Source organism: Neophocaena asiaeorientalis, unplaced genomic scaffold (genome assembly GCF_003031525.2).
Source record: "Neophocaena asiaeorientalis asiaeorientalis breed wild unplaced genomic scaffold, Neophocaena_asiaeorientalis_V1.1 scaffold388, whole genome shotgun sequence".
NCBI lineage: Eukaryota > Metazoa > Chordata > Mammalia > Artiodactyla > Phocoenidae > Neophocaena > Neophocaena asiaeorientalis.
The window spans coordinates 3,012,271-3,032,785 of record NW_020172738.1 but is presented as its reverse complement, the minus strand read 5'-3'; the positions used below and the strand labels follow the sequence as shown (position 1 = coordinate 3,032,785).

Sequence of the window (20,515 nt, the reverse complement as noted above, 5' to 3'; positions counted from 1 at the left end):
AGAACCCTCACAGCAGAACAGGGCAAATTCCAGCTCTGCTAAGTTGTGAGACCATCACCAGTTCAACAAGTCCTGGGTGGTGGTTTAGTCTTGCTCATTAAATGTTTTTTTCACAAAGACAGCAAAGTAGCAACGTAAACAAGATGGCGGAGCGTCTGACACATTCGGAGCTGTACTCCAACCTTTCCCGTAACTCCTCCACCATCCTCGGTGCATTAACTGCAGACCACAGATACTAAGCTTATTAACCTCCCCTGCGGTGTGGTCTGTATCTAAAATGAGAACAAAAGCAACAGCAGTAATAGCTAACCTGCTGAATGCTTAATGCATGCTGGAGGTGGGCTAAGTGATTTACACACATTCTGGTATTTCATTCTCACAATGACCCTCCAAGGGAGGTCCCATCCTTATCCCCATTTTCCAAATTACTGACGTATAGGCTCAGAGAGTTACATGTCCAAAGTTGTTAGCAAGTAAATGGTTGAAGCAAGATTCCGATCCACTCTGCTACAAACAAGCGGCTGAATGGCGGTGTTTACCTTTCCTTCACGGGGCTCTTCAAAGTATAATTCTGTACTTGTGTGATTATCAGATGAAGGTCTGGTTCAAAACAAGCTGTGAACCCCGGAGCGAGAATCTTTTTCTGAGGTCCTCGTTGCTCACCGTCTGCCTAACACTGAACAAGTGCGCAGTGAGAGGTATTATTACTGAACGTCCAAATGAGTAAGCGAAGGTCTTTAAATGGGTTTGGGGTTTGCCTCAGACTGTCAGAAGGCAGATGAGTCAGCTCTCAACCTGAATGAGTGGGTTCCATTAAATTGCTTTAAAAAGACAAATTATAACTGATAAAAGACCAATAAAGGGGTATCACGTCTATTGAATTTAAACATTTGGAAGACTGAAAATTATTTGAGAGGGTGTGGTGGAAGCAGCTTCCAAATGAAGGTCCCGGCACGACTGACATTGCCCTTGGGCGTGTGGAGGAATCAACAGGAAGATGGAGTTTAACTTTCGTGGTTTCCAGGCCGTCTCTTGTGGAGGGAGGTCTCCGTGCACTGCACAACCAAGTCTTCCCCCAGAAGATGGAAGGCTTGCATGTGTTCCATGGCTGCTCAACCAGCCCCACTAATATTTTGTTCTTACTTCACTTCCTAACACTTAAACAAACTAAAAACATTACCGTATTGCACTGCATCATTTAATAATCCGAGTGTGGCTGTACTGCTATGCTGCTTGTAGGATTGGGGACAGATGTTTTAAGGGAAGAGAAGGAAGGAAAAGCATCTTAAATACTTCTTTTTGCCTAAACCCCTCCCTTGCACCTGGTTTCAGGGCTTCTCTTGGTCTTACCAAACGTTCTCATGTGAAGACAAAGTAGGTTTTTTTAAAAAGACTCCGGGACTTAGGGGGCAGCATTGGGATGCAAAATGGAATTGAATCTAGGGGTGGCTGTAAGCTGCCTTCCAGTTTCTAAGGACCTAGGTGCTGTTTGCTAAGGCAGTTTCATTTGGCCCCCATAGGAGAACAACGTATATGTTCCTCGAAGCTGTAGGTTCTCTGCACATCACGTCTAGAAGTGTTTCTCAATTTCAACGTACCTCAATAGTTCTATGGGCTGCATTTCACTGGCAAATTCTGATGCAAGAGTTAAGATGTGAATTCTTGTTATTTCTTCCACCTTTCATGTTTACAAGACAGTACAGATGGTTCCCTGATAATTGGGAAGCCAGGAGTGCTCCCAGGAGGCACAGGGAATGGCTCCAGCAGCCACCAAAACGTACTCCTTGGAACATATAAAATGTAAAAGACAGTAGGATTGTTTGTTTGATAATCAGTATCAAACCCAAACGTTTTACATGATTAAAAAAAAAAGAGAGAGACAAGTGCATCCTTGACTTGGTAACATTTATTCAGTATTCTTTGAAATTAGCAAGAATCGGAAGAAGCACATATCAATCAAATACAGCCACAAAAATGTCCTGGATATAAATAAAGATGCACTATGAGAAATACTCACTACCGAAGGAACAGGTACGCTCTTACATTTACTACCCCTTAGCAAGGAACAACGATAAAAACCGTGACTTGTAAAGGAAAATACAGATTCAATTTGATCATAATTTGCCTCACTAGACCCTGTCATCATGTATGTTTTCAAGGCCTAGCCTGACAAATGTTACGAAAATGCCAGAAAGGAACTCAAGCGAATGTTTCCAGTTTCCGCAACGTTCAACAAAACAGTGCAGAAATAAGTTACTTACCCATGCACAGAGTAAGGCAAAGGCTAATTTCATACGGGTTAGGAGTAATAAATTTAACTAGTTTCTTTTTCACAGGACAAACACTTCAGACTTCTTTTTAAGTAATGGTAATACGGTATTCTGGTTCATTCTCTACACGTGTTCCCTAACTCTACTCAAAAAGCCAGCACTCACACGTCAAATACGAACTTGTCCTCGCTTAGGCTTATTCTGTAACAACCGCAGAAAACAATCTGGGCTCCGTAATAGTATCTACCGTGGAAAGTGCACACGCTAGTCGAAGCATATAGTTTAGAGAGCTGAAAGTACGTTAAAACGTAGTCTAATGGATGTCGCAAATTCCGTTTTTAAAATATTCTTTTCAAACCAAAAGCTGCAGAAAATTAGTTCTTAAATATTCTACCGAAAACTCTTGAGCAGCTAACGTTTTAGATTTCTTAAGCTTTTCATTTTCTTAAAAATACTTAAATGAATGTAGTAGCCCATCCTTTTGAAAAATAATCCCCCAAAAGATTACAAATCTTTTGTTTTAATCAGTGTGACCAAGGGCTTGTCATCGGGGCTGTAATCCTCATAGGCGATGGGGGTCACATCATACATCGCAGGCCGGGATTTCTTTCCAAACCTGAAATCACAGGGAGGGAGGACTCTGGTTAGAGAACTGTTGGCTCTCAAGTCCTGTTAAAGGTAATTGGTGACAATAACTTATCTTCAAGGATCAAATGGAACTATAAAAGTACTCTCAAATATCCTCTCTAGCTAGTACAGAAATTTAAGACTTCTTGATATTAACATTGAATGAGTAAAAATATTAGCCTTTGGCGTGGGAGGGCAAAAATCGGATTTCACAGAACTGTAGAGTCCAAATTAATAGCGAGCCTTGTCGGTTAAATCTTGGAAGAGCAGTCAGGCGTGACGGCTCTACAACAGGTTTCCAGAAAACATGTATCGGTTTGTCTTCTTCTCAGACCCAGAGCGATTTGGAGAGACAAGTTTATTTCACATCCACTCTAGTGCCTGGAATGCAGAGTGGCAGGGTGGGCTTCTCTGCACTTGTGCACAGCCTCTCCCCTGGGACTTGCAGGAGGGCTGTGAGGGCTCAGAGGCCGCCTGAGGTCCCAGGACAGAGAAAGGCAGAGAGAGGAAATGACTTCAAATAACAAGGTGCTAGTCTACAATTTGTGCGGGCACCGCCCATCCGATGGCACCCACCTATCACTCCCCAACGCCCATGTACACACAGGCCATTCTTTCTTCTCTGAGCACAAAGCCATTGTCCCAACAGGCTTGTATATATCAAAAAAACCCTTGACAGCAGGACTGAAGCGCAGAAGCCAGGAGTGTCAAAATCCAATCTCAGGATTTCCCGCCAAACCAGTGTTAAAATGGCGATTATTAAAATAAACCCAATTCAACTTCTGGGTGGTCTCTTCCCTTTCAAGACCTCACCTTCCCTAAAGGCCCCTGGAGTGCAATACCATTTAAACAAACTTCCCCACTAGCCCGCCACCCCTCCTCCCTTTATAAACAACATTTTTTAACTGTTTCAAGTCCAAGGGAGCCTATTAAAAAAGAAATTTTAAAAGAATCTCAAATTTTAAAAGGATTGCCAGGATGGGCCCACAAGGACTTCTCCGGGCTTATTTCCCATGGCTTTAATCCCATCTCCCCACCTTTCTATCTCTTCTTTTTATATCTCGGAAAGTCTGTCTTCTCACATACAGAGATGAGAAGTAGAATCAAGTGGGAAGTGAGAAAACGTTGCCTTCTTCATATGATCTCTTATTTTTAAACATTCATCAATCTTGTATTCCAATTCACTCAAGATTTATTGGCCTTCCGGAGTTGCAAAGGCACAAATCATGCCAGACGGGCACCAAGCAAAGTGCAAAGATAAAGAGTTAAAGTATTCTGCCACCGAGAAACCACAGCTCTTGAGGCACTATTAAAAAGTCTTCAATAAAATTATGTCTAACATGTTAGCCTCACTGAAGGTCCGGAGTTGTGTGGGCATAAATATGGATTGGACTCCAGCCTGAGGTCTGTTTATCTAAACTGACTGAGGTCTGCACAATCTGAGAAGAGGAAAAGGGCAACAATATAAAAGCCAACTGGCTCTTAACACTTTCTCCCAAGTCTGAAGATTTCGGAGATTAAGATTGCTACTTAAAGGAGCAAGCATTTTGACAACCTATTTCTCATAAAATAGCTAGATACACCGGCAACAATATACCACCAATAATATTAATTTAATTAATTTAAAAAATCAGGAAATCCCAGTGTAAAGCTCTCTGTATCCAAACATGGTAGCCACGGGACGGTTTCCTGCAGGAACTCCAATGGGAGTGTCTTCGAATCCTGTGCAGCCTATGAATCAATCGGTTGGCCAGCAGGAAAAATCCAAGCCACGTAATAAGTTGAATACAGGTTTACAATACCCATTTTATTTTTTATATGACTCCAGTTTGAAGAATAATCTGTTTCCTCCAAATCTAGAAAGTTAAATGCCTCCATGTTGTGCAACCCATCCACAAGCTGTAGTTCAAAGGGCCGTGATCTTACATTGCTGTCGTGGAGCTGGATATTGACAAGGCAGGTTGGAGGATGAGCGTTCCAGATCCACTGAGCACAACAAAGCAAGAGCTGAAGGCACTCAAGGGCTGCCACGTGTCCACTGTACACACACGTAGTCAACTGAAGGACGACAAGCATTGCTTTGTGCCTGCATGGGAAACTCAGCCTGGATCGCAAAGTGTAACGCTGGTGCAGGGGTACCTGGTGAAAGTACGACTAACACCCCCAGCACAATTGGAGCTGGATTCCTTGCACTATGACCTAACCAGCTCCTGAGAAGCCTCCAAATTCCTTAGGTGAGATACAGAAATCCCCACCCAAAGTGCAGCATCTACTATATGGAAGCTAAGATGTGAAATGAAGTAAGACTCTCCTTCAATCTCCCACACCTATCAGAGTAGTGATCTCAGAGTTAGTGCAAAACAAATGTGCATTCATACTTAAATTTCCAACGCTAACAGCGTTTTATACTTCCTTAGTGTTTCAGAATTGGGTGGATGTCAAGGAATAAGCTAATACCTATAGAATTCCATTTTAAACTCTCAGGCACTAAGCCAATGTCAGAGCTTGCCTATGTTACGGCAGGAGTTTTTATGCAACTGTTCTTTTTTTAAACAATGCACTGTTTTTCCTTACCCTAAAGGGACATCTTAATTGCTTAAAAAAAAAAATTGGAAGCTAGAGAAAATTAAAATGTAGACCTTGGATTAGCAAACTATAGTCTGCAAGCTAGTAATAGCCTGTTGCTTGTTTTTTAAATAAAATTTTATTGGAACACAGTTTGTGCCCATTCATAATGCCTCTGGTGCTTTCGCACGACAAAAGCAGAGCTGGTCACAAAGACCCAGAGGCCATACGGCCCACAAAGTCTAAAATGTTTCACAGGCCATTGATGAAGACCATTGATAGGGGTCACCCACAGTCTCTCTGCAAAGGATTTCGCATCGTCTGGCTGTGTTAACCATCGTAGAAGCACTAACAGCAGTTGTGCAGCCGTGGTATCAACGTCACTGACAGCTCAAACGTCATAGTTGGTGACCAGTCTTGTGCGCCTTATTTTACTAAAGAAACAAAAGAAACTGAAACCAGTTATGAGGGAGGTCAAAGTATGTACATTCTTCTAGCTCATATTCCCCTGGAAGTCAACAGCTAAACAATACCTCCAGGAACGGCAGGTGGATGTGAACTTTAAAAAGGCCCACGTCGGGAGATGCTGCTTGAGAAAAAGCGACTCTGTCCTTTCCCAGCTCTCTGTTTGTTTGTTTGTTTTCTGTGATCGGGCACTTATAGCTGGTAGAGCAGTAAGCAATCAGCAAGCGAAGTGTGACCTCAGATGCAGAACTTAGAGAGCTGTGGCTTCACTCCTGCCAGTCTGTCACAGCCTGAGTGTAAGTCTTTCCAGCCTGAGTGTAAGCAAAGCGGCTGCGGAACACAGGAAAGGAGGGGCCTCCCTTCTCAACCCAGCACGAGCACCAGCCGACTGCTGACGTCAGCATCACCAGACACTTGCCGGGTCACTAGGGAACGTCACAGGTGACCCAGTCAGGATTCATCCTGTGTAGCTGCTCAGCTGCAGTCATTCTGATCCAATGTCACCTCCAGGCTAGTGGCAGGGAGACAGGCCATGAATGCATGTTAGCTACAGGCTGGTGCTCAAAACTAGGAAGAGGGGAATTGCAAAAAGGACTCCGTTTTTGTCAATGCCTTTCCAGGGTCTCCAGAAAAAGGGGCAAAAGGGCCAACCAGCCAGAGATCCAGCCAGGGCCTCTGGAGAACCATGCTGTGGAAGCCACAGGTCATAGCCGAATAAACGTTTAGGCAGGAACGTCCTCAGATATTTGGGAAGGCACTGCATCAACATCAGTGGTTTTATCTGCAGTCACTGGTGCGTGCAGGAGCTCGCTGCTCAGGAATTCTGCAGTAAATATTTTTGATAAAAATCAGTACCGAATAAGAGCCAGGTTTATAAATGCTTTCAAATTTATTCTTTCCTTCTAAGAGTATTCAGTTGAGTAGCTTTTCAGCGGGCTATATAAGCAGGAAGCCCAGAAGAACCCATCTTAACTTATTCCAGGGCTGAGATAAAATACTCTTCTTCCTCTTGAATGCAAAAGGACCTTAGTCAGAGATTCCTCCAGGGTAGGGAAGTGTGGAGGGAATCTGACTTCTTGGGTCTCCCAATACATCCCCGTATAGAGCTATGGAGTCTGCTCTTTCCTGGTGAACTAAGCCCCTTCAGGAAGACTTCTGAGAAACAAATGAATTTGTCTACTCTCCTTTTCTTTTAACATCCTCTACCTCTCATCCAATGTTTTCAAGATACTCCAAATACCCCTGCAGGCTGGTACCACTTACAAAGCTGGTGCCCTGGGATGAATCTATTTCTCAGGCAGGTCGAGACATCCTATGCCAACTCCTCACCGAGATGATCCATTCATTTCAGACCTCAAATTTTAGTGAGGTCTACCATGTGCCAGGACCCACTGGAGATACAGTAATGAAACTCACTGCTCTCTACTCAAGAGGAAAGAGTCAAATAAGCAATTAAGATGAGATTGCAGGGATTCACCTCAATGTTTCCTGTAAGCTGTGTTGCTGAGTTGTTGACTCTTAAACAAAGGCTCCCACAATGAGGCTGATCCGTAGGGCTTAACCTGGAAGAGGGTTAACTCTCTCTTCTCCCCCAAAGTTACAGAAGTAAGGCTAGTGCAGCTCCCACGAAGAAGTTGCCCTGGGCTTTGGGGCAGATGCTCTCTATCTCCCAACTTCTCTCATCCACTGGCTCCTCTCCTTGGAAGCCAGGTTCTGGTTTTTGTTTCCCCTGGACTCACCCTAAGACCTGAGTCTTAGGTTTGCGGGTTTCCTTTGGAAGAAAACTAACTTTCTGAACCTCTGAGCTTCTATGCCACTCAGACAGAATTTGGATCTGCTTGTGTCTTGAACAATATCAATCACGACGTCCCAACAAAGATGATGCAAGTAATAGTTCCCTGGAGGCTCAACCTTAAGACATCAAGCTCAGCCCACTTTTTGCTACAGCACACTCGCTTTCTGAACTATGTGCTTTAGATCATTCTACCAACTGAAGGAAAAGATGATGCTTTTAATACACAATATCACTATTATCTTTTTAGTAAATACTCCTTGCAAAACTCAACAAAATTAGATTAACTGATTTTTTCCATGTTGTAATAGATTTAGAGAAGTAAATGTGGTGTTATCTGTTTATACAATCTTTAAATATTTGTAATTTAATTTGATTGTCATAACTCTTTAAGGAGGTAGTTCTCCCTTCCCACAGTTGAGGGAACTGTATTTGTGGAAGGTTAAATCATCGGTTTAAAATATAGTCAGGGACTTCCCTGGTGGCGCAGTGGTCAAGAATCCGCCTGCTAATGCGGGGGACACGGGTTCGAGCCCTGGTCCGGGAAGATCCCACATGCCGCGGAGCAACTAAGCCCATGCGCCACAACTACTGAGCCTGCGCTCTAGAGCCCGCGAGCCACAACTACTGAGCCCATGTGCCACAACTACTGAAGCCCTTGCGCCTGGAGCCCGTGGTCCGCAACAAGAGAAGCCACCACAATGAGAAGCCTGTGCACCGCAACGAAGAGTAGCCCCTGCTTGCCGCAACTAGAGAAAGCCCACATGCAGCAACGAAGACCCAAAGCAGCCAAAAATAAATAAATCAATAATTTAATTAATTAATTAAAATAAAATACAGTCAGGTAATGGAGCAGTCAGGCTTAACGATGTCACTCCGACACCCAGACTCACGCTCTTTCTATGATACCACACTAATTCCTGTCTCTACAGGAGCCTTTCCTCCAGGAGAGGACACTATTTTATACAATACGAACTCTAACAGCCGAATGACCATCATTTGACTTTCTTTAAATAAGCCCTTAAATCAAATGGGTGATTTATACTCACACTGACTGTTAGAAGAACAACACAGCTAAACACATCCCCCCAAAAAATCATCAAAAAATGTCTCACAACTCCTAGACATTGTTGCCTAGGTAGTAAGGTAGTGATAAAGAAGTGAACACGTATAAGAGACCATATCAAAAAGCCAATTATGATGACATGGAGAAATAGAGGGAGTTTGGGTCCTTGAAGGTATTGTTAAATCATGAAATGAAGCAACTCTAGCAGTATTATATTTTAGACTTCTTACGGGAGATGCAGTCATTTCAGCATAATAAGGCATGAAACAAAAAATAAATTGAGATCATAAACTATAAAAAAAAAGCTTCACACACAGTGATGAAGAGTCAGATACGTGTAACAGAGATCAACACAAAATGAATGAATGCACTCAATGAAAACAGAAAGCCAGCAGCAAATTAAAGGGGTCTGCTTATGAAACAGCCTAATTATCCGGTCCCCCAACACTACCTTGAACTTACGTTTTCTTCTTTGAAACCCTCCTTGGGGACGTAAAGTCCTGTTCATAATATACGCCTGACACTGAGGATGCAGCACCTCCCTCCCGCCTCCCCCCGCCGCCCACCTGGCATGCCGGATGGAGGCGATGGCACTGCTGAACTCGCTGTCGATGCTGCGGCAGTTGTAGAACTCCTCGTAGGCTGGCCTGGAAGAGCCCTGGTACTCGATGCGGCTGATGCGGCAAATCCCCACAATCAGGATGACGAGCATCAGGATGAAGGCGACGCAGAGGGCGCCGATGATGATGTAGAGGGAGTGCCGGGGCATGTTGGTGAGGCTCTCTGCCATGTGCCCGGACTTCCACTGGATGTCTGAAGGCAGAAATAAGCGAACGGCTGCGGATGAGTTGTGGCCTTTTGAATGGGAAGGACTTTCTTGTCCTCACATCGGGAACCTAAAATATAAGGGCTGTCCAAGCTGGGAAGAATTGTTTTCTATGGATAATCCAGACCAAGGGCCTTACTATATACGGACCTCTTACAAATCATTAAGAAAAAACAGGAACATGCCATAGAAAAATGCACAAAGACTATAAAAATGAATTCACCAAGGAAATACAAGTAGAAAATTCTTTAGCTTCATAATTATTTTTAAAAATGCAATTCCTGTATCAGTTCCCAAATATTATTTTTAAATTTTGATGACCACAGTTGACAGGGGTACAGAAATGGGGACTGTGTGAATGGATACACAGCCCCTGTGCGGACTGCATGGAGTTTCCTTTGACCCAGAAATTTCAATGTTCCAAATTTATGCTGAGGAAATGGTCCTATAAATGCATAAAGCCCTGGGTGCAAGGATCTTCATCTCAGCAGCATAATTTTTAAATGTTAGATTATCAACTATCACACATTTAGAAAAAAGTTCAGAAAATAGCACAGACACCCATGTACTCACCACTCGAAGTTAATAAATGTTCCTATTTGACCTTCTTTGCTTTATATTTTTAAAGGTTTTTTTTTAAGAAATAAAACGTTATAGATACAGCTAGAGTCTCTCAACCCCATATTCTCTCTCTACCCCACCAACAGACAACACAATTCGTAAAAGTGGAAAAATGGGAAACAACCTAAATATTCAACTCTTAGTGAGACGGAGAGATATTCACCAAATGGTAAAAGAATAAATTAAAAAAAAAAGGGTTACCAAACAGAACCTAGTTGTAGAGTACAATCACATATGAGCTTCCAACATCTACCTTACTGAAAAGCTCAGGATGGAGTGATACCAATGATGAACATTTGTTGTTTTCTTACTATGCTAAGCTTTTTGAAAACATCTCATTTAATCATCACAACCCCCGGAAGATATACTATTCCTTCTCCCCACTTTACAGACAATGTCTAGGCAGCTGACGTCACTTCCCGGGTGAGCATGTTGGCAAGTTTGGGTCCAAATTCTTAGCCTCTGCCTCACACAGCAGTGTGCTAACGACAGTGATCTCTGAAAAGCAGGCCTGCATGGGATTTTTATTTCCTTCTTTACACATCTCAGTCTTTTCCAACTTAAAAAAAAAGAGAGAGAAGAATGCAGTCCGTTTGTAATAATTAAAAAGTAAGCAATAAGTCATTTGAAGAAAACACCCATGGGATTATCTTCCAGCATAACTAGCAGAAGGGGTGTGAGCCTTGGGATCACACCAACCTTGCTTTCAATCCCAGCTGCAAGGTTTACTTGACCTCCCTGAGCCTCAATTTCTTCCGTTATAAGATGAAAATTGCAACATATAACCTATAAGCTTGCTGTGAGCGTTAAGTTAGAAAACATGTAAAGAAAAGTAAGAAAGTCCACTGCTGGGCTCATGGTGGGTGGTCCCTAAGGAAGAGCAGCTGCAGTGGTGGAAGAGGGAAGGATACAGAGGAGGAGGACCCTATCCTCTGAGGCACACACTCTGAGCTGAGGATTACCGGGCATTGCCCTGGGCCCATTCAAAAAACACCAACCAGGATGGGCAGGAAAAAAGTGGATGGATGGACATCATCGCTGTATCTGGCACAGGTCAAGAGTGTCTAATTATGTCCCGTTTACAGACCTGCATACAAATGGAATGGTTCCGATGATGTGACCAGGATTTGAAAGGAAGCTGTGAAGATTAAAAAGGGCTAGATAAGATCAAAGAGAAATTCAACTTGGGAAAGAGGATGCCTTCTCTACTTCACTCACACCGCCACCTCCACCACCATCACCTCCAGGCCATGATTTCCACCTTAGGACTCTGGGTGCTTGGAAATGGGATTCAGGGGTGGGTGGGAATGGGCCTGTCTTCCTGTGAAATCCTCAGGCCTCTTTCCACTGTCCCACTTTAGGTGAGAGTATTTGTCACCTCTGGGTCCTCATACTCTCACCTTAGCGACATCTTCAGTGACACTGGAGTCTCAGAATCAGCTGTTCTTTCCCTTGAAATGTTACGATCTGCACAAGAGCACAGGTAAACACCCAAACAAGGATCCGAGTGTGCAGACCTTTTTCCTAGAAGCCTAATGGAAAACTGACCCATGCCCTGAGCCTGGATGGTTCCTGAGAGTTTGAGAAGAACGGGATGAATGAAGTGACCTCTGAGTGTGTGTCCAGATCTTCTGGCTCCTGAGTTTTACACCAAGGCCCTCGAAGTCTGGTTTTGCCACTCGAGCCTGCCTTCCTGATCACAAAGCCCGTGCAGCCAACGCACACGCAGGCAGATGGAACGACATAAATCACTGCAAATTAATGGCCGCAGTGGAAGAGAGGGAGTGTTTTGTGAAACCAAGACTCAGTCCCAGATTGGCAGCCCTTTCATCTGGCAGTAACCTGGTGCACATGGAGAGAGACAAGTCATCTTTCTGGCTGAAAGAGAAGCATGACTCACTTGATTTCCAAGTATTTCAACATTCTCTGAAAAATTCAGTTGTAGGCCAGAGTCCAGCACTCACAGGGTGTGAGCATTGTCACGAGGGCAGCCAACACTGTTTCTACTCCAGCTCGGGGGAGCGCTCAGACAGATCATGTGGCAGCCACACAAGTTCTTGATGAGTTCCTATGGTCAATCACACCTTCGTGTAAATAGCTTACACGTCACACTGATTGTGTATACACAGCCAGTGCACAACGGCACACGGCCACTGAAGCAGAAAACCAACGGTACTAGGTTACGGGCTCGGCACACCGCCCCAGGCCTGATGAGCTGCTTAAATCGCTTGCATTTCTGACCATCTGCTCTATTTCCCCAAACTCTGAATTCCAAGCTCTTTGGACTTTCGGGAAAACTTTCTCAAAATTTCTCCTGAACCTCTGTTTCTCCTCCCTGCCCCTGCCCCTTGCTTTTTCCACCCTACTGTCATCTAAAAGTTGTCTGATAAGTGAATGCGGCTGCTTTGCACGCTAGGTGGATTAGGAGGCAAGCAGGATCTGAATAAATCCAACGTTTGGTCTGCGAGGCAGCAAATGTATCTGTAGCAGGTGGCTGCAGCTGCCATCTCCCGGTCCATAAGTCATCGCTCTGCCGCATACAGGGAGTCCCAGTGCATGCATCATTTACTATAGTGGCTGCGGCAGGGCTCGGAGAAAAATCATGAACCAGAGCACGCTGGAAGGGATGACGTCACCAGCCCCGGCACGTGCATGACCAGGAACGCAGGCACACCAACTGTTCAGGGAAAAAATGTCGCACTTCTGGGTCTCAGGGAGCATTTGCATTTCGGTTTAAGCTCAATCTGTTTGAGGTTTTGTATCTTCTAAAGTGCTTTCGCCTTTAACATTTCAATCGGTACGAAAATAGGAGCTACATAGGGGCTGGACTCGGAGCCTCTGCTCAAGGTAAAGCAGGTAGTCAGCGGCCAAGCTGAGGATAAAACGGGACCCACCAACCACCTCCACTCCACCAAAGAGACCACATTCGATAGACAAATTTAATTCTAAAATACATTTCCCGCATCTGTTTTTTCATTTACCCAGGTGAATCTAGCTTGACTAATTTTTCCACCTACTTTTAAGCCTTTTTCAGACTTAAAAAGAGTCTGAAAGTAAAGGAATGAAAGTCTGTTTTGAGTAGATGTCACTTAGATAGCTAGAGAATTTTTGAACCATCTGCGGCCTAGAATAACTGTGAGGCGGGATTTCAAATTTCTTTATGTTTTCTGTAGCTAAAAGTTCGGTGGACAATCAAAACAGTCAATGAGACTGAAAAAAGCTAACACTCTCATTAATCTTCAGAAGATGCAGAAGCAGGGGGAAAGGAAGGCACAGCTCGCCTCCCTCCTAGCGATCCCATCACTGAACCAGTTATCAATGAGCACCTACTATATGCTGAGCATGGTGCTGAGTGCCTGGGATAAGAAGCAAGGGAAAACTGAGAGAAAAGTGGGCTAAGCCACTTGGCTAAGTCCAAGTGTGCTAAGCCATGAGGGACCAGAGCGGCACTGCTTCGAGAGGGGACGAGGGATTCGCCATCTAACTGGGGATCAGGAGAGCTTTTGTGATGGGGGTCCGCAGCAAGTGTGGCTCTAAGGGTGAGTGCATAGTCACCAGGGATGGAGAACAGCAAAGTGAAGGCTGTCCCAGGCAAAGACCTGGGAGGAGGTGGAAAGCAGAGTGAGGAGCTGGAAGGAGGACAGGGTGGCCGCTCAAGGCAGCAAGGCAGAGACTGTCTGAGTGAAGACGGGGCACCTCCCCACAGTGTAGGGGCAGCCCTCCCAGTCCCATAGGCAAGAGTGTGGCCTTTGCTCTTTAGTCATTGATGTATTTTATTTATTTATTTTTTTGCGGTACGCGGGCCTCTCACTGTTGTGGCCTCTCCTGTTGCAGAGCACAGGCTCCGGACGCGCAGGCTCAGTGGCCATGGCTCACGGGCCCAGCCGCTCCGCGGCATGTGGGATCTTCCCGGACCGGGGCACGAACCCGTGTCCCCTGCATCAGCAGGCGGACTCCCAACCACTGCGCCACCAGGGAAGCCCCACTGATGTACTTTAATAGCAACTTGGTGTGGGCAAGGATGGAAACAGGGAGGGTCTGAGGGTTCAGATTTGCACTTTGAAAAGATGCCTCTTCCATTTACGACCACATAGATGAACTGCATGACATTCTGCTGAGTGAAATAGACCAGACACAGAAAGATACATATTGCATGATTGAGGGAGGGAGGGAAGGTGGCTGGGCGAGATGGGGTGGAAGCATGGGCAGTCATTGTTGAATGGGTGTAGAGTTTGTCTTGCAAGATGACAAGAATTCTGAGGAAAGATGGTGGTGATGGTTGCAATATAAATAATATAAATGTACTTACACTTAAAAATGGTTAAGATAGTTATGTGTATTTTACCACAATGAAAAAATTTTTTAAATAATGAAAAGGTAAAATACTTTTGGAAAATTAAAAAGAAAGAAAGGAAGCAAAAAGAAAAGAAAGGTTGCTTCTGGCTGTATATGAAGAAAGGGTTTGAGGGGCTAGGGTGGAAGCCAGGTCAGAGGCCACTGCGGCATCTGGCGGAGCAGGTGGTGGCTTGGCCTGCGTGAGAGGGGTGGAGGCAGAGAGGTGAAGGAATGTGGGTGTGAGTCAGGGGTGGAATTCACCAGACTATCTGTGCAGCTTGTAGAGGCCAGTGAGGAGAGACAAAGGTAGTGTCAAATTTCTTGGCGTTTGGCTTGTATCCCTGGACGGATGAAGTGCCGGAGGCAAGCAGGGGACACGGCAAGACAATCGGGTTTGAGTGGAAGCTCATGAGTTTTGTTTTGTACATGCTGATTTGGAAGTGCCTTTAAGACACCCGAGGGGCGACATCAAATAGACAGTTGTATTATTTTGTTCAGCATTTTGGTTAATAAAAGCAAACGGTTATTGAGAGTTCAATGTGTGCTGAACAGTATTCTAAGTGTGTTAGGTCCTTTATTCCTCGTACGATGCTCCGAAGGGGACATTGTTACTATCTCCCTTTTATACAAGAAGCAGCTGGGACTCCAAAGAAGCCAGGGAAGGAGCAAAGTTGGTTGTCTTGGGTTTCTTCTTCCCAAAATGCGTGGAATTTAATAATGCTTGAAGAAACCCATGAAAACAGTTATGTTATATGAGCAGTCTTTATTGTACAAATAGATTCGGTTCTTTGGTTCTCATTCTGGTATAAACTAGGATTTTTAAAAAATAAAACTCATTTGGAATTAACATATACACACTGCTATATATAAAATAGATAACCAACAAGGACCTACTGTATACCACAGGGAGCTATACTCAAAATTTTGTAATAACCTATAAGGGAAAAGAATCTTGCCCAGGTTTCCACATGTAATAAGTGGCAGAACCTGAATTTGAACCACACACTTTGGCTCTAAACACTTAATAAGTAATGTTTTCCATACTGCACAATGTGGAAGTCAATGTATTGGGGCCAGACTGCATTAGAAAAAAAAGTTTAGAAAACCATATAAAAGCGTGTCACACTTGTAAAGTAAGTACTGCTTCATGTTTTGTGTGTGTGGGAGAGACACTGCATGCCATGTGCCGCATCAAAATGAAAGTATATTTCTTACTGTGGGTTGCAGTCAAAAGGCCTGAGAAACACTTCTCTCTGCTATATGCATCCATCAGGACCCTTCAGGAAGGGAGGATGAAGATTCCCCTCATGGGATACCTGTATCTACCTTGCAACAGAAAAGTCAAGGTCTAATTACATCAATTAAACTACATATCTACAGAATGCCTGTTATCCTAAAATATTCAGTATGTTTAGAAAATCAGAAGTTATCTCAAAAACATCTAATTTATCAATATTCCACCAGAGGCGGGGAAATTTCACTTTGAATAGACACCCAGAGGCTGCTCACTGCTCAGAGAGTGACAACTGATGATAGCAACTAAGGCAACCATTTACTGAGCACTTACTGTGAACCAGGCACTATACTGCACTATGTTATTCACAGGTATTACCCCATTTATCAAGGCCTGTGGCACAGAGCTCTTGTTTACCAGGAGTAACTACCTGAGCTGGGATTCAAAACCAGGACCGCACAAGTCCACAGTAATGTCCTTCCCGTAATCAGGCTGCTTCCCCACATCTAGCCACGATCGCTTCCCAAGAGGTCAGTGGAGGATGCAGCCTTGGTGTTCAAAGAATTTAGTAAGGTAATTGTGGATTAAGTGGGACTTGTGAGTCAACTTCAACCCCCAACACCATTGCTTCCAAGAGGAAAAGTTTTATTGGCAAAGAGCCAATATATAAATAAATGCTCATGAAAAATTCAAGAACCCCTTAATTTGACTATTCCTTTTCAAGAATTTATCCTACTGATATTCTCACACAAGAATATATAAGAATTTTCACTCTACTGCTGTTTTTAATACCAAAAACCTGAAAATGAGTTATCTATCAATAGGGGTATGATTAAATAAATAATAGAGCATCTAAAAAATGGAAATACTGTCTGGTGTTAAAAAAATTGAGGAAGATCTGCATAAGCCAACATGGATAAACACTCAAGATCTATTACTAAGCAAGATGCTGAACAGTATGTACAGAATAGTCCCATTTGTACGGGAGAAAATGGGACTTTATACAGTGACTGAAAGCATCTGGAAGAATCCACAATAAATGGGTAACAGTTGTTACCTTTGGGGAGTGAAGTGGGGAGTCTCCATGGGGAGGAAGATTAATTAATTTTATTTTGTTTGTTTTCTTTTTTATTGAAGTATAATTGATTTACAATGTTGTGTTAGTTTCAGGTGTACAGCACAGTGATTCAGTTTTACGTATATATATATGTGTGTGTGTGTGTATATATATATATATATATATGTACATATATATATTCTTTTTCAGATTCTTTTCCCTTATAGCTTATTACAAAATATTGAGTATAGTTCCCTGTGCTATAAAGTAGGTCCTTGTTGGTTATCTATTTTATATACAGCAGTGTGTGTATGTTAATCCCAAATTAGTTTTGTTTTTTAAAAATCCTGGTTTACACAAAAATGAGAACAAAAGATCCGAATCTATTTGTACGATAAGGACTGCTCATATAACATAACTGTTTGATGGGTTTCTTCAAGCATTATTAAATTCCATGCATTTTGGGAAGAAGAAGCCCCAGATATCCAACTGTGCTCCGTCCCTGGGTTCCTGGAGCTACCTGCACGAAGTCTCACAGCAACTCCTGTCACATATGAAGACCCACCCTTGGATGAGGAGAAGGCAAGAGCTGTTTCATTAATCTTTATATCCTGGGCACTATGCTTAACATCTGACAATAAGAGGGCCTTGGTTATTCATTGAATGCATAAATCCAAGATGCCCTGTTCCCCTATTTCTCAACTGCAGAATGTCATTAATTCAATAGTTTAACCATAGATTCAACTGCTCCGTATATAGAACTAGCCAACTCTCAGTCAGCAGGACTGTCTGTAACTCTAACTGTATAGACCTTAGAGCTCCAACACAAATGATACAAAACATTCCACTATGTAGAGAATTATAAGAATTTTGAATTTTAGACTTCGATTTTAGGAAGGCAAAAGTTTTATTAAAATCCTCCCCAAATTTTTTGATCAGTCCAAAGGTGGTTAAGAACAAGCGTCAGAATTAAAATTTCAGCAGGCTTGTTTTGTTAGTTTCTAGAACTTAGGGTTTGCATTCGTCTCAGAATATGTATAAAACATCACAGCTGGGCTTCCCTGGTGGCGCAGTGGTTGAGAGTCCGCCTGCCGACGCAGGGGAGACGGGTTGGTGCCCCGGTCCGGGAAGATCCCACATGCCGCGGAGCGGCTGGGCCCGTGAGCCATGGCCGCAGAGCCTGCGTGTCCGGAGCCTGTGCTCCGCAACGGGAGAGGCCACAGCAGTGAGAGGTCCACATACCGCAAAAAAACAAACAAACAAAAAACACATCATAGCTACTCTCATGATCCTTTTAGGATAGTTCTGGATCAATGTTTTTGATGGTTTTGATAAGTACGTGTGGTCTGCTAGACTTCTGCTTCTTATTACTGATTGGGGGCCAGATAATAACTCTAAAGGGCAAATTTCTAAAAACTATCCATTATTAGGGTAAACGTTAGGAATGCGAGGCATGGAACCACTAAAATGGTGTTAATTTGCATGTAAATCCCATTGAGGTTTCTGAATCTAGTGTTGGCTGATGACAAAGTAGGCTCATTTCCACATGCAGAGCCCTTTCTTCACTGGAATCTGCACGAACTCTTCAGCGTGTGTTTGCGAGTATCACACACGTATTCTATGAATTTCTGAATTTCTCTTTTCCACGTGCAATAGGAAACGCCTCCCTTATTATAATCTGTGCTTCCTGGCAGAGTATGACGCTACTTGGAGGGTGAATCCAACAATTTTAGGGCTGGAAGGAAGAAAACTAACCATTTTATTTAATCCTTCATTTTAGGGATGAAGAGACTGAGCTCCAGAGAGATAAAATGACCTTCCTCCTGCCTGGTGATTGGCTGGGTGGCAGGAGCAACCCAGATCCCTGTTCTTAAGAGCCGCACCCATTCTATTCACCAAATCCTGCCCCTTTAATCAGTTTAAGTTATGTTTATGCGAATACCTATTACAATGATTAGGACGATGCTGTAACAGAAAAGAAGTAATGCTAAATCATCTCCAAATGTTACAATTTTTAAGAACAAATGGGAGTAATGAAACACTGCTGATAAGGTGCTATGGTAGGCCAAATAATGGTCTCCCAAAGATGGACACATACTATTCCCCAGAATCTTTGATTATGCTACCTTACACGGCAAAAGGAACTCTGCAGATGAGATTAAGCTGACGGTCTTGAGATGGATAGGTTATCCTAAATTACCTTCATGGGCCCAAAGTAATCACCGGAGCCCTTATAAGTGAAAGAGGGATATGAGAGATCTGGAGAAGGAAATGTGACAATGGAAGCAGGAGTCAGAGAGACGTGATTGCTGGCTTTGAAGATGGAGGAAGGGGCCACGAGCCAAGGAAGGTAGGCAGCCTCTAGAAGTTGGAGAAGGCAAAGAAGAAGGTTCTTTAGAAACTCCAGAAGGAAGACAGTCATGTTATGTTTCAAGCCATGAAATCTGTGCTAATTCGTTGCAGCCGCAGTAGGAAACAAACACAGGTGGTCAGGGAAGGCATCTGAGAAGGTGACGTTCAAGCTGAGACCTAAAAGCTGAGGAGACAGCTGTGCTAAAATCGCAAGGAAGAGAGCGCCAGGCATGGGGAACAGCACAGGCAAAGGACCTGATGGCAGGAATGAATGGGACCTGCTCAAAGAAGGGAAAGGAGGACAATGTGACTAAAGTGTAGTGAACAAGAAAGGAGGGCAGGTGAATGGCCTCAGGAAGCAGAGGTCAGGCTGGTGGGAAGCCCCATTACTGCCTTTGACAACTTGGAGCCCACCATGCTATGGAGCTACATGGGCCGCAGTTCTCCCTCTTCTCTGCTTCATCTGAGCTTCCCTGTTGAGACTTACCAACCTGACCTTGTGTCATTCAGGCACCCTCCTCTTGGTTTCTAGCCACTTCAGAAGATCACAGATGTTCAGGGTTAGAAAGGAACCTCAGAGCCATAGGTCCCATGGCTCATACAGGACAGGAGACCTCTTATATCTTCTCTGCCCACTGACAGTCCAAACTCTGCTTCCACTTCTGCTTTGAATCCATTCCATTGATCCAGATCCATTTCTCTTGGCACTGGCCACCAGCTCCACCTGTGTGTTATCACAAACCTTATATGCTTATTCTCCATTCTTATGCTCAGGTCAAGGATGGAAGCATCCAACATGGGGACCCAGTAGAGCCTAATCTGTGATGACATTTATTTTAACACCTTTGGCTGAATGGAGGGGTGCAAATGAGATCATCAAATGGCAAGTGCTACTCTGGGCGAACAGAGAACCCAGGTGTGTGCTGAGATGTGTGATGGGTCCCATCACACCCAGCTGCTCAGAGTGGCCTGTGCCCTCTGAAAAGTGCCAAAGGCTAGTGTTTGCCAGGAGTAGCTCATAGTATAAGGGCTACGGTGGCGCAGAAGGAAAGAGAAGCAGCAGCTAACACTTATTTAGTGCCTACTGCGTAGCAGAGATCTGCACTAATTTGCCTCCGTTAAGCCTCACAGCAACTTTTCTATCACCATTTTACAAGTGAGGAAGACAAGGCTGAGGTACATTTGTCCATGACGGAGCTAGACCACGAAGCCAACTTTTGTCCTTATTATTCTATCCTTGTATATCTTTTGCCTATCTTATCCATCACCAGAAGGAAGTAAAGCTAGATTTTTTTTTATAGTTAT

General features: G+C 43.8%; 1 protein-coding gene across 1 annotated transcript in view; it reads right to left on the bottom strand.

Annotated features, from left to right (window-relative positions):
• Positions 1-1,973: 1,973 nt before the first annotated feature.
• DNER (delta/notch like EGF repeat containing) overlaps positions 1,974-20,515 on the bottom strand; it is a 247,215-nt gene continuing 228,673 nt past the window's right edge. Inside the window, exons 13-14 of the mRNA XM_024740527.1 lie at positions 9,352-9,598; positions 1,974-2,886 (exon numbers count right to left, since the gene is read on the bottom strand). Coding sequence (XP_024596295.1) covers positions 2,775-2,886; positions 9,352-9,598 — 359 coding nt within the window. The 3' untranslated portion in view covers positions 1,974-2,774. The remainder of the gene's footprint in view (positions 2,887-9,351; positions 9,599-20,515) is intronic.